At 48.4% G+C, this 14,565-nt stretch overlaps 2 protein-coding genes and 2 non-coding genes across 4 annotated transcripts; all 4 read right to left on the reverse strand.

Annotated features, from left to right (window-relative positions):
* Positions 1-494: 494 nt before the first annotated feature.
* Positions 495-2,539, reverse strand: C5H12orf57 (chromosome 5 C12orf57 homolog). Its single transcript, XM_031938251.1, has 3 exons — positions 2,156-2,539; positions 1,673-1,849; positions 495-752 (listed from the first exon to the last, which is right to left on the reverse strand). Exons 1-3 carry the CDS (start codon positions 2,205-2,207, stop codon positions 601-603), a joined length of 381 nt encoding a protein of 126 aa, XP_031794111.1. The 5' UTR covers positions 2,208-2,539; the 3' UTR covers positions 495-600.
* Positions 2,301-2,450, reverse strand: MIR1549 (microRNA mir-1549). Its single transcript, NR_105732.1, has one exon. It is a non-coding gene; the product is annotated as a microRNA mir-1549 (primary transcript).
* Positions 2,456-2,517, reverse strand: LOC111721085. The gene has a single exon (XR_002770447.1). It is a non-coding gene; the product is annotated as a U7 small nuclear RNA (small nuclear RNA).
* A 4,630-nt stretch (positions 2,540-7,169) lies between the features above and the next one.
* On the reverse strand, positions 7,170-11,945 carry ATN1 (atrophin 1). The gene is made up of 4 exons (XM_031938252.1): positions 9,614-11,945; positions 9,331-9,468; positions 9,057-9,170; positions 7,170-7,706 (listed from the first exon to the last, which is right to left on the reverse strand). Exons 1-4 carry the CDS (start codon positions 9,638-9,640, stop codon positions 7,170-7,172), a joined length of 816 nt encoding a protein of 271 aa, XP_031794112.1. The 5' UTR covers positions 9,641-11,945.
* Positions 11,946-14,565: the final 2,620 nt, after the last annotated feature.

Here is a 14,565-nt window from a genome sequence, read left to right on the forward strand (position 1 = left end):
TAATGCTTTTTTCCACAAAGATTTCAATCTATTTTCCAGAATCAGGGTTTAATCAACGTATACCTAGGGGAATAATTAATTGATTGGATGGGATCCTGCTTCTTTTCCTAGGAGAACTCTGCTTTTCTCTGTACTGTGACTCACTAACATGTTCCTTAGTGGTCATTTTAATTACTTCCTATTTATCCTGTACTTTGTATATTGGTTTGCATTTGTCTTCTCCATTAGATTATAAACTCCTTGAAGGCAGCGACTGTTTCCCTTCCCCCCCTCCCCCTTTTAAAAATTCCCAGTGCTTACTTAGCATCGTGCCTGGCACTGGGCAAGTGCTTAATGTTTACTGAATTGAATCGAATATAAGTATCCGGGAGTTGGGGGTGGAGCAGGGAGAATGCCCGCTCACTTTGAAAGATTCTGCAAGTTTTTTGTTTGAATGTAGAAATCACTCAAGTGAGCAAGCCTAAGAAATTGTACAGTAACAACTGGCAAGACAGTGAGACCAAGAATTAGCGATGTTTATTATCCTCCAGGGACACCAGCGGTTCGGGGGTGACTGGCTTGCCTCCCCTCCAGACAAGTCACGTTGGGGCAGGTACTCCCTCAGGAGGCTGCCACGCTGCCCCCTAATCCAGGCCCATGGGGGGGCAGAGTCATAGGGGGCAGAAACAGGGCCTTCAACTTCCCAGACAAGCTGGCAATCTCAGGATCTTGAGCTTCATAGGACTTCACCAGCCTGGCAAACTTCAGGACACCTAAAAATGAGAGAAGTCAAGCCCATAATTTCTGTCCACACACCGGCTTCTCTTACTGACTGGAGGCAGCTATGTGAGAAGGCAAACCATCTCCTCTGGCTTTTCTCCAGTCACCTCAATGTCTCCAGAGCCAGGACGGACAAAGGATAGTAGCTGGCAGGGCCAAACCCCACAATGCACTACAAGCTTTCATCATCCCTTCCCCACCTCCAGCGGGGTGGAGATTAGACCAAGTCACTTCCTGTTCCATGTCCTGCATAACCCAGAAGTGAAGGGATCCCTAAACTCTGGAGGGAAGGAGGGAAGTGACTCCTTTTCCCTTAAAGGGAAAAAGTAACAACTGAAAGGGGCATCCTGTGCAGGAAGTATGAATGGAGCAGTGTCTCTGTAGGCACCGGAACGCGCACCCACCCCTCTATTCCACCTGCGTGTCCATCAGGGGACTTGGCGCGAAGGGGAAAGGCACACGGAGCTCCGGCCCTGGCTGCCCCCGCGTGTCCGAAGAAGGGACCACCCTTGCAAGCAGGCCCCCCGCTGCCGGGCCCCTCCTCTCTACCCCCACCCCACCATTAACTTGGGTGCGCCAGCCTCCGGAGAACCTGTTTTGCGCCTCCTTTTTACAAGCTCTAATCTAAGTAAAATATACCTATCGCTCTTCAAATAATTCTCGTTTAAGATTATTTTCAAAAGAATAAGGTAAACGAAAGGCAGCCGTAGAAGAGACAGGCCTGCGCATCCGAAAGCCCCGATTTCGTGTCCAACTTCAGGAACACTGCAGACGAGTCGGGCGACCCCGCGTGGGTCATTCCCGGGGTTTACTGCCCCCCCCCCCGGGAGGGGCTGCGGCCGAGCACCGTTAACTAAGTCAGCTTTCCGGGCCCCTCCCCCCGCACCGCACTGCGTTTCCCAGCCCGCCCCACCTTCCCCATCGCAGCTGAAGCCGTAGGCCTTGAGGACCTCCTGCTGGATCTGCGTAGCCACGGGGAGCACGAACTGCAGCATCTTGCCCATGTCATTGCAAGCATTGTCCCGAGCCTCTTCCATACGTACGGCGTTTTCCGGGGCTGCGAACGCCTGAATGACCTCAGCCAGGACCACTGCCCCGACCCAGGGGTATAGAAGGTGGGAGGGCGCGGAGGGGGATGGGGGGAGGATGCGCGGGGAGAGTAGGGCAGAGAGCAGCAAGGACCGTGAGAAGGAGGCAAACCCAACTACCCCTCCCCCCCACAACCACCCCCCCTTCCACAGCCGAGAGTCAATCCAAAGAGCTTCGAGAAACTCAAGAGACCGAGTCCCTACCACACCACCCCTCCCCCTCCCCGGCAGGGCCTTCATTGGGTAACCTCCGCAGGCTTTCCCTCCCTTCCCCCGCGCCTCCTTATCCCCTGCCGGCCAACGCTCACCCTTAGCCTGCTCGGCGCTCAAGGCCGCGGCTTGCGCGGGACCCGACGCCATGGCCCACGCACAAGGGCTGCACGCTAGAGCCTGGCTTCCGCGTCGGGAGAGGAAGCTGTTTTCCGATCCCGGAAGCTACGCATCAGCATCCGAGGCCTACACGCAGCGAATTTGTTACCAGCTACCGGGCTTGCAGGGCGGAAGCAGAAGTGAACGCAGCTCCTACCCACGAGCCCGGCTACCTAGCAACAAGCCGTTAGATGGCCTCGAATCCTCACAAAACGAGTCTTTTTTCGTAAACACAGATCGAGGGCTTCCCGGTGAATACCGGAAAACCTACTAGACAAATTCTAAAAGAGCTGTAACACTGCCGGAGTGAGCTCGGCAGGGAGTTGAGGGTATTAAGGGACTCCACTTTCGGTGAGGGTGAGGAGAGAAAGTCGTAATTTAAATCTTCTTCTTCCCTACGTTATGTGGAAATAAAGTAGACCCGCCTACTAGGACCTGTGATTTAAGGTAATATACCTACGTTTGCTTTCCAAAGTCATTAAAGTTTTGATAAAATTCTATGCAAATACTCTTGGTGTTGATTGGATAAAGAGCCCGGGCACACCCCCTCGAGTCAGAAGGCAAGCGCGTCACGGAAAGCCGGGGAGAAAGGCAGCCCGAGGAACCCTGGGGAGGCTGGCGGGCTCGCGAAACTCTCGCTTTGGGCTCACTGCTCGAGGTCGCTGCGTGGCCGGCTTCAGGAAAGCTAGTCCGTAGTTGTCTGGACACCGTCCTTCCAACAGCGCTTCCCAACCCTTTTTAATTAGGCGTTGGCCGGGAGAGCTTTGGCCGTGGGCCCTGGCGCGTGGGGGCCCTTCCCCCACCCGCCAGCCTTCGGTGGGGCAGGAGCCACAGCCTGCACCCCCGGCACTGTGGCGGCGCGCAATTGCAGCCACCGCCACCGCCACTGACCTTCCCAGGGCCCGTTTCCCGATCTATCAACTAGATTCTCTGTTTTTTGAGAAAAGCAAAAGGGAAAACTGATGGTCATCTGATAGACCTCCCGCCCCGGGCCTCTGCTGACCTAAACGTCCTCCCGAAAGCCCTCTCAAAGTGACTCTTTTTTGGTAGCCGAGGAAAGAGCCCTGCAGCGCTAGCCCATCCCCACCTCCAGCATCGTCCGACGGCCGGTCCTCTCCCACGTGACAGCCCGCACCCCACCCCCAGGCCCTCAAATAATCAGCCTTAGGCGTCCTGGGGGGTTGTGAGGATTTTTTTGTCGTTGTTTGGTTTTGGTTGGGGCCTTTTTTTTTAAAGAGTGGCATATAGATATTTATATATATATAAATTATTAATGTGGGGGAGGAATTGTGGGGGGTATACAATAGGGGAGGCGCGCTGCACACAGGTTGGGGAAGGGGCGGGGCAGCACACGATGCTACGCAAAACAGCCACGTCTAACAGATGAAATAATCACACCAAAGAAGGGGAGGAGGAGAGGAGGGGGCAACTGCTCCCCCCCAGAAAGCTGGGAGGGGCAGGAGAAACAAGGAAGGGGAATCCTGGCCCGTGCTGCTGTGCGCATTTCCTCCCCACCACCTCTCCCCCACCCCTACCCCTCCTCACCAAAGGCCACCCCAACTTCTTCTTCTCTCTAAACTCTTCATTTCAACCTCTGCCACTCCCTCTGCCAAACTCTCCTCCCCCCCCAATCCCATCCACAAAAGGATACACTGCTCTACAAACTTGTCATTTCCCTCTTCAAACCCAAAATAGTAAAAAAAAACAAAGCAAAAGAAACAAAAAAACAATCAACCCTCAAGTCTTGTGTGGAATAAAATCAAGACTCAGTTCCAGCTAAAAAAATAACCCCCTTTCCCTTAACAAATCCAAACATACTTGGAACAACTAACCCTGGGTTTCACCAAAACCCTTTGTTGGAACAAGGATAAAACACCCTCCCACTTTGAAAATATCTACAACCTCCCAAAGCAAACTACCCCCCTCCGTCCCCAGTAGTGTTCCAAAATTGGCCCTACCCTCCGCTCCCTCCCATCCCAACCCCCACCCTCCCCAAACCGGACAGCCACGCAGGCGCCAACCACCTGCTCCAAGCCACTTCCCGTGGCAAACCCACGTGGCGAGCACAAACTAAACTGCATGAAGGAAAAAGTGCAAACAATGAAAACCTCACTTGCTCCCCCACACCCCCCCCCACCCGCCCTCTCTTCCCCCCCACACCTGCGCCCTTTTACCACCCACGGACCCACACGCCTGGAGAAATGAATTCAGCCAAGCAAATCGCTGAGGAAAAGAGCCAAGCAAAAAAAAGCACAAAACAACCAACATCAAAAGAAAGCACCCAAAACACAAACAAGACATGCAAAGAAAAAAATCAAGGAACGCAAAAGGAAGAAAAAGCCCAGAATGAAACACGAAAACAAAATAAAAACTTAAGCAAACCCAAAACAACCTCCATCTTCCTCTAATACCCCAAAAATTCCCTCCCAAAGTAACTTCAAAAAGGAAAACTCCTAGGCATTTCCCCACACATTACCAAACTGAATAGGAAAAAAATTGGGATAAGCGTCTCATCCCGAGAAGAAGCTCAGGTACAGAAAGGAAAGGCAATTATTTTTTTTTACATATTATTGTTATAAGGTTCCGTTGGGAAGGCGAAAGGATTTGGAAGAGTTACCTTTTATCCCAAAATTAATTTAAAAGGGAAAGGATTTTCACCAAGGAAAGATATGGGATTAACACTCAACTCTCGGAGAGCCAGCCAAGAATAAGAGCGAGGCAGATGGGCCTGAATGGAAGGCGCCAAGGTGGAGAAACATGGAGGAGTTGGAAGGTCAAAACTTTACTAAGTTTAACAAAAGAGCAAAAAAGGACCAGTCCAGAGGCGCACCAGGCAAAGTAGAAGGAATTGATGGGCAGGTAAAATGCCCAAGCATTAAGCGAAAACCCTAAGAACCCTTTCCAACAAACTGTGGAAAGGAACCCGAAGACCAACTACCAAAGAACCAGGTAGAACAGGAAAACAAAACTTCAAGAACCCCAGTCCGAGAAAAAATCAAGGCAACCCCAATAAAACTCCAATTAGATTATCAAAGCCATTGAGCTCTCGGAAGGGTCACGCTCCCAGCTTCACTCCCGTTCCAGCAGCCGGTCGCTCTATGGAGCTGGGCTTTGCCCAAGAACCGTCCCACCCAGCCCAGGGGAATGAAGGTGGTTCCGGTTACCGGGAGACATACCATTCGTGGAGCGGCACAAGCTGGCCCGTCACGCCAGGGCCCTTCGGACCCAAAAGAAAACCGTCCAACACTGCCGGGCTCAAACCGTCCCGGAGCCCAGGGACGGAACACTTCCAACAGGGGCGCAGCCTCCATCAACTTTCCTTGCAGGAATGAGGAAGCAGTAAGGAGAGGGGACATGTCCGCAGGGCCCCCAAACTCCTCCCAGCTTCCCGGAAGCCCAGGAAGTGCCTCAGGCGCCACCCCAACTTAACCGCTCTCATTACACCCCGCAAATGAGAGACAACATCCCCCCCCACGCACCAGAACAAAAGTAGAACTTAAACTCCACACAACAAACCAGCCCAACCATCTCCCCAACACATGACATCCGCCAACCCATCTAAGCCAAAATGCCAAAGGAATTCCCCCCCAGCCAAAATTCCCTCCCCCCACCCGAGTAGCAGTGAACTCCCAGCACCCTCCTCCAATCACCCCCCACCACCCCAACCCCACAAAAACCAACTAACGAGCCGAACCACCACCAAAACCACCCGCAAAAACTCACCCCTTCTCACATTCCACTCCTCTCGACTCCCTCCCTCGCACTCCTCTCTCCGCGCCCTGCTCACCTCGCCCACACCTTCTCCACCAGGCCCACGCTCCCGCTTGCCCAAACCCCCGCCAGCACAATCCCACCCTTGCCGAAATGGCCACCAACCCAGTATTTGCAAACCCCACAGTAAAACCAACCACGCTCAAGAACACTACCAAACCCCCCCCACTCAAACACCCCCCCCCCACTTCCTTTCTCCCCACGCCAGAACCCAACCCTACTACCAAACCCGGCAGCACCCACTTGGCCAAACACCCTCCACCACCGCAAAATTCGAACTGCGTAAATTCGAAAACCTCATACTTTCGCTTGCCAACTCCCTGCCAATCTCGCCTCCTCCTAACCATGCGCCCCAACCCGAAAAGGCAACCAAACACACCAAACCAGCAGAAGTAAAACCCTTTCGCATCCCTAACCGAAATTCCACCACCTCACCCCCATTCGTAACCTGAACCCTAAAGAATGCCCACCGTAGGCTGGAGAAGAACCGCTTTGCCCGAAAACCACAATGGCAATAACCGTAAACGTACAAAGAACCAGCAAAAGCCACCCGCAAACCCTAGGAACAACATGCCACAAAACCCAAGCAAAGAAGAAAAAACAAAATGGCCAACACAGCACCCACCTCCACCCACCTCAAGAACCAGGCCCCACCAAGCGAAACACTGCCCCAGCGAAAACACAAAGGCAAGGCCAAGGAACAGCAAAAGAATTAGGAAACACCCCAACCGTACTGGCAAAACCAGGCAACGCAGGAATACTTATACCCTTTCTGTGAGAACGGGCCCTCTGCTCTGCTCTGGTGTGTGTCCATCCTAGGGGCCTGCCCATAAAAAGGGCCTTCCCGCTGGGGCAAGTCGCCGGAAAACACTGCCCCACGACCTAAACACCACTCTTTATGGGGCTCTGAACAACAACTTGGGCGGGGAAAAATGCAAAACTCACACCACGCCTCCCGAGAAAAATAAACATCAGGAACTGGGAATACCCTCCACGCTAGAAAACACAGAGAATTAAAAAGCCACTACCTTTCCAGGGCCGCAACATCCGCCATGCCCCCCCGCCCATGGGGAAGGAAATCCCCACCTGGCCCAAACCCAAATAAGCACGTATTACCAACGGGGAGGAACCACATGGGGAAACGGGGAAAGGTAATTACCCACCCCTCCAGGGTAAATGGTTTTAGGGTGGTCCACCTGATCCAGGGCCTGACAGTGAAATGGGGGTAGTGGGTGGGGGATGTTGCTTAGCTCCACTAGGAGGCCCCACAGGAGGGGCAGCCCCTCCCCCCTTGGGACCTAATGGGGGCCCAGACAAGATGCCCCCTCCAGATCCCCCAGAATAGAGCTGTGAATGAGGTGGGGGTCCAGATGGGGCCTGGAACATCCGAGGACCTGGGGACTCCATGGTAGAGTGGTAGTCAGTGGCCGGCACTGAGGAATGAGGTTCAAAGCCAGGCTCTGGAGGACGGGGGTTGCTATCTGGGGGTAGGGGAGAGGGTGGAAAGAGTGGGGGTGGATGATAAGGGTGGGCAGGACCCTGGGATAAACCAGAAGATGAGTCAGAATCATTTTCCACACTTCCAGGGCTGTAGATGCTAGGGGATGTGCTTCGGTTGTCCTGGTCAATGTCCCTTGGGTCACTGCTGGCATCATCATTCAAACTTCTCCCATCCAGGCTGTCTAGATCAGAGGGCGACTGTGGCCTTGGCAGCTCCGGCTGGGAGGGAAAGGAAGTGGTTACCCTCTATCAACTGTCCTTCAGTTGCCTGTTCCCCCAGCTGCTCCTTGTCTTTGTTAAATCATAGCCATTCTCTTTTATTTCTTTATGCATTTCAATCTTTCTCAATTCAGTATATTCCAGGTCCCTGAAATAGTTTTTCCTCATCTCTGATCCAATCATGTCACTGCCCTACTCAGTGCATTCCAGTATCTTCAAATTTCCTCTGGGACTAAACATGTTTAATTTTTAAAGCTTTTCACTACCTGACCCTGACCTCTCTTTTCCACCTCTTTGTCCATCACTCTTGCTCCTTCGGTCTTAGATCTAATAACCCAGCTGGCCTTTCTTCCTCCTTTATGTCATTTCACTTCCTGTCTCTGTGTCTTACCAAGAGAGAGTACTGGGCCTGGAATCAACTTGAATTTAAATCTGGCCTCAGATACTTGTTGTTCCATTCTGGGGAATTCACATCTGCCTCAAGTGTAAAGCAGTTATTCTTTAAGAATAAAATGAGATATTTGTAAAAGATGTTTTCAAAGTACCTGGCACATAATAGATTATATAAATGCTTATCCTCTTCCCTAATCCCCTTTCTCTTGCTCCTTCCTCAAAGAATCAAATGACTTACATGAAACTTTTCCCAACTCTGGGCCTACCCTTCAAAATTAGCTTTTATTAATGACTCCATTTTTATGTAATTTAGACTTGATATAAACCCCTTGAGATGTATTCCTAATGGGGAATACCTCTAACAAGATCTAACACAAGATACTTAATTTATGATCACCCCTTCAGTTTGTTATCCTAACACCATGCCCCTAAATTTGAAAGAGCACCTTTTAAATATTCTCTTATTTCTCATAGGAAAGCTTCCTAAAACCTTACACACACCCAAGGAAAGAATGAGGACCTGAAAAATAAGCCAGGCTCTGTTGGGTAAGGTTGCTATCTGGGTTCTCCTTTGTTCCCTGTCTTCCACCTCTGTATTCCTGGAATTTATCTGTTCATTTCTAACTCTGAAGAGGAGCATTTATCTATCCAGATACCCAGAGACTCAATTCTGGTGCTACCTCTCTCCTCACACCACCAGTTTGTGCTTTATCCCTCTCAATCTTCATTGTACAACTTCTTTTCCCTATGCAGCCTTTTCCTATGCTTTCCTTTCCCTATGCAGCCAAAAGGGCAGGGACTTTTGTTTTTGACTTTGTATCTCACAGACTGGGACTTTGAAGGATTTAATAAATATTTGTCCAATTAAATTTTGTTGACTGTTCCTCAGGAGAACAAAGAGGACTTAGGAGAGCAACCTAGCTAGTGAGGGTCAGATGAGGGCAAGTAGACTCCTACCTCGGTTTTGGTCTTCTTGGGTGCACTCGTCTCTTCGCTTTCACTCTCTGAGATCTCCTCATTACGACCCTGCTTGCTGGTCTTTGGGGTGGAGCACTCCTCTGCTCGGGCCTTCTGTTGAAGAGAGCCACTTCTCAGATCCCATAATTCCCTTTTTGTATCATACCTTACAAGTCCCAGGCTCTGACTCTTCCCCTTTGCAAGAAAGGAACACCTCCTCCTACCTTCTTCTCCCCCCCCCCCCCCCCACTAGAGGGCCCCAGGGACAGAATACCTTGGCAGTCTGCCTGGATTTCTCAGCTTTGCCATCACTGCTGGAGGTACTGACCCCACCAGGGGAGGCCCGGCCTCTCAATCTCAGCTCTTCCCTTGGCCCAGGGGCCTCTTTCTTCCGTCCACTCCTCATTGACATCTTAGGAAGAGAAGGGACCAGGTTAAATTCCTTCCCTCTCCCCCTCATTTATTCCCATAGTCCCAAACCTGCCTCCCTGACCCCTAAAACTCTCTTGCCTCCCTAGTTCCTTTACTTCCACACCCCCAGTTCAGCTGTCACTCACTGAATCTTTGTTCTGTCGAGTCTTCATTCTTCAGGCTGTGGAGACCCCATTCTCCTCTGCCTGGGCGGCTGAATACATAAATGGCTGTTTTACCCCCAACTTCCCCACAGTTTAGGCCTGAGCAGGAAGCAGGCCCTCCCAGGGTTCAAGTGTAGACACCTAAGGCTGAAGCCTCAGAATGAGAATACTCCTAGAATCTCTTCCAACAAGGCCTGTCAGAGGGGAAAAAAAAATCAAAACCACAAAAATGATACCTGGATCCTAAAAGGGAACTCAGCTGGCCTAACTGTGACAAAATCTTATTTGTCTGAAAAAAGACTGCTTGGGCTTCATACTAATGGTTAACTTTTAGGGTAAAGGATGAATTGGAACAAATATGCACGGTACTGTGCATATTCTTGCACTTCCTAAAGTTGTTGGGAACCTCTTGAAATGCCTTCTACTGAGGTGCTGAGCATCAAACAGTTGGGATTTACAAGATAGTAGGTGTCCTGTGCCATTTCATAGAGACCCTGATGGATGGACATGATGGAAATCACCCTTATCTGCTGTCAGATAAAAGGGCCATACCTATATGTGAGGAAGATGTACTAACAGTAATCTTCCCATCATCAAGGAAGCTACTTTGAAGCAGGAAGCCCTAGTCCATAGGACTAGCCTGGCTCACTCTTCACTCTCCCTAAAGGAATGTGAAGGAACTTCAGTGAGACCTGAAGGGATGATCCTGGCTGGTGGGGTAAGGGGTGGGGAGGGGGGAAGAAAAACAGAACCTGATGGGATCTGAAAAAGTTTCTAGAAACATTTTAACTCTGTTCCCAAAGCCAGAGAGGAAATAAACAGAATGAACTGCTATATTGGGGGGAGGGGAAGGAGAAATGGATGCATCTTTGGTGAACATACTCATGTTTGTAGACTCAGACCCTGGGGTGGGGAGGGGGGAAGAAAAACAGAACCTGATGGGATCTGAAAAAGTTTCTAGAAACATTTTAACTCTGTTCCCAAAGCCAGAGAGGAAATAAACAGAATGAACTGCTATATTGGGGGGAGGGGAAGGAGAAATGGATGCATCTTTGGTGAACATACTCATGTTTGTAGACTCAGACCCTGATCACAAGTCTCAGACCTTTTATCGCATTTTATCAACCCTTACACTTAGTCAAATATGACTATATTTGAGCTGAAATGAACCTGTTCCACAATGAGTTCCCCTCATAGCATTGGCCAATAGTACGCATTTGCAATTGAGCAACCAAAGGGTTAGAATAAGTCTGCATACCCATAAAAATTGTAGATCATACCTTTCCACCTGCTTCAGACACTTACTAGCTGTGTGACCATGGCAAGTCACTTAACCTCTGCCTGCCTCAGTTTCCTTATCTGTAAAAAGAGGAAGTTGATCTCAATGGACCCTATGGTCTCTTCCAGTTCTAAACCTCATAACCAGTAATAAAGCCTTCCAATAATCAAATATAATTTCATATTTTAAAATTAAATATTTTTTTCACTTAACTATTTTTAGATTTATATTCTCCCCTGAATGTAACATTTCTTCCATTAGCCTTGTCTTATGAGATCATGCCATCTTTTCCAGCATTCCAGTGCCATCAATTACTAGCTATGTAATAGCTCTCCCAGTCTCATTTTCATCTGTAAAATGGGCATCATACTTGTACCAACTGCTTCTAAAGCTTATAAGAATGTGCTTTGAAAGTTTAAGGTATATAAAAGTCAGTTATCCATCTGTCATTCAAATATGGGATTTTAGAATGGATAATCTAAGCAATTGACCTTCAGGCCCTTGCCTGAAGGAAATAAGAAGGAAGCCCTTTAGAATTTAAAGAAATTATTTTCCTTTCCATCTTGCTGGTCTCTATGAAAGGAGACAAAGTTCCCCACCCCCCTCAGGCAACATCTTTAAAATCCCATTGCATCATAGGCCAAAGGATAAGAGCACCTACTTATCAGATGTTGTTCTGCTTCACTCTACCCTTCTCAAACCAGGAAGAATGGATTGGATTCATCTCATTTTATAGACGGGGAAAATGGGCCTAGGAAAGAATACCAAGACTTGCCCAAAGTCACCTGATGCTATAAGCTGATGTTTAGCAGCTGGATTATATCTATCACCTTTGACCTGCCAATTAATGTTTAAGGGTTTTTTATTTTGGTTTTCAAAATACTAGACATAAACCTAGAAAATATAAATCAGATACTAGGTGGGACTAGGAAAATTTCAAACCCAAAACACAAAGAGGAATCTTTTTGCCAAATGTCATGTGCACTCTAAATAGTCCTATTTCTATTGGTATTTTTGGTTCTTGACTATCAGAACTTTTTCTAACCCCTTTTAAATAATGGTTTGGGTTTTATTTGGTTTTCAAAATAAAATAAATTAAAAAAACTAATGGCATTTAAACACACAAAAGGTTCTTTTTGGAAAAGTATTTCAAATAGCCTTTTCTTTAAAAATGTCCCTTTTCCTACCTTAATCACTCAAAAGGGAAGAATTTAGGGGGCCAAAATGGGGAAAAAAAAAAAAAAAATTGAAAAACAGGAAAAGAAGAATGAATTAAAGGTGGGAAGGGTCAATTAAACCTTTTGGGGAAAATTGCCTTTACCCTTTTTAACGGGAGGAAAGATAAAACATTTGGGGAACCAATGAAGGTATTTTGAAAGAAAAATTTGGGGTTTTGAAAAAAATAGAATTCTTTGGAAAGTTTCCCCCAAAAAATTTGAAAAAGGTGGGATAAGAGATTAAAGTTTTTTAAGAAAATTGTGGGTTTGGGAAAAAAAAAGGTTTGGCTAAAATTGAAATATGGGAAAAGGAAGGGGTTTTGGAAAAGGGTTTTGAGAAGGGAAAGGGGTGGGTTTTAAAAATCTGAAAATTTTGTTAAAGGGAAAATAAGTAATGAGAATTTTCCATTTTTAAAGGAGGGCCTAAAGGTTAGAAAAGATTGGAGTTCCTTTTCTGTGGGTTTTTAAAAAAAAGCCCAAATTTTAAACAAATTGGGCAAGGGAAGGTTGGGATTTAAAAAGGAAAAACCCAATGTTGGTAAAAAAGTCCCAAAAATTCCCCCAAAATTTAAAATTTGAAAAGTTGCCAAAACTCCCAATGGTCCCAGAGAAGGGGTTACTAGGATGGCGAATTCAGAGTTGTTAAAAAAGGCGGGCCCCCAACTCCCCTGTTAGGGAAGGGTTTGGCCTAAGGGGAGTTCATGGGTTTTAGAGACCAGGGTTTGAGGAGTTTTTATGGTGCTGAGTAAGGGACTTGAGGGAAGGGGTGGAAGATAGGGTTAGTGTTGAAGACCCGAACTACCAGGTTGATGAGTTCTTCACTGCTTGCCCCTTTTTCTACCCCCAGATTTTCTTTGTTGATTTATGATGAGTTTTGGGGAGATTGTTTCCCAAGTGCCCTTTTTTTGGGAATTTAATAGAAAAGTAGGGGTAAGATTATTTTAAATTGAAAAAGAAGATTAAAGAAGGTGGAAAAATGACCTGAAAAGGGAATGAGTTTTTTCAATTGATTTTTATTAAAAGGTTTTCCTTTTTTTTGATTTGTTTATTTTAATTTTATTTTCCCCCAACCCCTTTATTTGCACCCTATTACTGTTTTGAAAAATTTTCGGGGTTTCCTCAAACCCTTGTGAGTTTTATAAATGACCCCATTTAACCTTTCTTTCAGAAGGACTTCCCCTATTTCCCTTGTTTTCTTTTAATTTGTTTTTGACCCCACCCCTTCTGGATCCCTTTCCCTCCCCAAGATTTAAATTCCTTTCCGGAGGAATTTAAGTTTTTTTTACTTTTTTTTTTTCCCCCCCATTGTTGGACCCCGTTTTGGGACCCACCCTTTTCCCTTTCCCCCTCTTTTTCCCTTTTCCCCGTGGACAAGAGTTGGGGGAGGGAAGGGGGTTAAGGGGGGGTGGGGGGGAAAAATTAATAGGTAAAAGGAGAGGGGGAGGCGGGGTGGGGTGTGGGGAGAGGGGTGGGGTGGGGGGAGGGGTGAAAGGGGGGATGGGATTGGGGAGGTAGGAGTTTGGGTTGGTGGAGGAGGTTTGGATAAGGTGGGGGGGGGGTTTCCCGTTTTTCCCGCCCGGTTGTTGGGGGGGGGGGGGTTTTGGGGTGTTTCCCTTTTGGGGATTGAGTTTTGAAGTTTTGTTTTTTTTGTTGTTTGGGCGTTTTGTTTTCCTTTTGTTTTTTGTTTTGTTTTCGGTTTTTGCGAAATTTGCGGGTTTGTTTTGGGGGGGGGTTTTTTTTCTTTTGCGTTTTTGGGGGTTTTTCAGTTTTTCGGACGATTTTTTTTCAAGGGGGGAAAGGGGGGGGGGGTTGGGGGGCTGCGTTCGGGAGATTGAAAGGGAGGGAAGGGAGAGAGGGAAGGGGAGGGAAAAAGAGGGGAGGGAGAAGGGGGAGGGAAGGGAAGGAGGGAAAGAGAGAGGAGGGAAGGAGGAGAGAGGGAGGGGAATGAGGGGAGGGAAGGGAGGAGGGAGAGGGAGGGAAGGGGGGGGGGGAGAGGTGGGGGGAGAAAGGAAAAGGGGGGGTGGGGTTTGAAGGAGTTTAGGGGATGGAATGGGGAGGGGGAGGGAGGGGAGAATGGGAGGAGTTTGAGGGGATGTGGGGAGAAGGGGGAGGAGAAATTTGGGATGAGGTTTTTGGGGAAAAGAGAAGAGGAGTTTTGGTGGGGATAGGTGGGGAGGGGAGTGGGGGGGGGGAGTTTGGGACGGTGGGAAATTGGGGGTGGGAGGAGTTTGGGGGTGATGGGGGTAGTGAGGAAGAGATGAGAGACTGAGTTGGAACGGTGAGGAGATGGAGAAGTTTGGGCTGAATCAGCTATGTGGGAGAGGGATGGGATAAATTTGGGGAGCATCAGGGAAATGTATGGGAGAAATAGAGTGGCATGGGAAGAATGAAGGAGGTCAGAGAGGAAATAAAGAAAAGATAGGGCCAGATGGGAATCC

The sequence above is a fragment of the Sarcophilus harrisii genome, chromosome 5 (genome assembly GCF_902635505.1).
Source record: "Sarcophilus harrisii chromosome 5, mSarHar1.11, whole genome shotgun sequence".
Lineage (NCBI taxonomy): Eukaryota > Metazoa > Chordata > Mammalia > Dasyuromorphia > Dasyuridae > Sarcophilus > Sarcophilus harrisii.

What these genes read in the sequence shown, in the direction of transcription:
- ATN1 (XM_031938252.1), bottom strand. Translation starts at nt 9,640, where the DNA reads ATGAAGACTCGACAGAACAAAGATTCA. An exon ending in CTCGACAGAACAAAGATTCA is followed by an intron (nt 9,469 to 9,613) that starts GTGAGTGACAGC and finishes TCTCTTCCTAAG; the next exon opens with ATGTCAATGAGGAGTGGACG. An exon ending in CCAAGAAGACCAAAACCGAG is followed by an intron (nt 7,707 to 9,056) that starts GTAGGAGTCTAC and finishes TTTCCCTCCCAG; the next exon opens with CCGGAGCTGCCAAGGCCACA.
- C5H12orf57 (XM_031938251.1), bottom strand. Translation starts at nt 2,207, where the DNA reads ATGGCGTCGGGTCCCGCGCAAGCCGCGGCCTTGAGCGCCGAGCAGGCT. An exon ending in GAGCGCCGAGCAGGCTAAGG is followed by an intron (nt 1,850 to 2,155) that starts GTGAGCGTTGGC and finishes GGGTCGGGGCAG; the next exon opens with TGGTCCTGGCTGAGGTCATT. An exon ending in CTTCAGCTGCGATGGGGAAG is followed by an intron (nt 753 to 1,672) that starts GTGGGGCGGGCT and finishes TCTCATTTTTAG; the next exon opens with GTGTCCTGAAGTTTGCCAGG.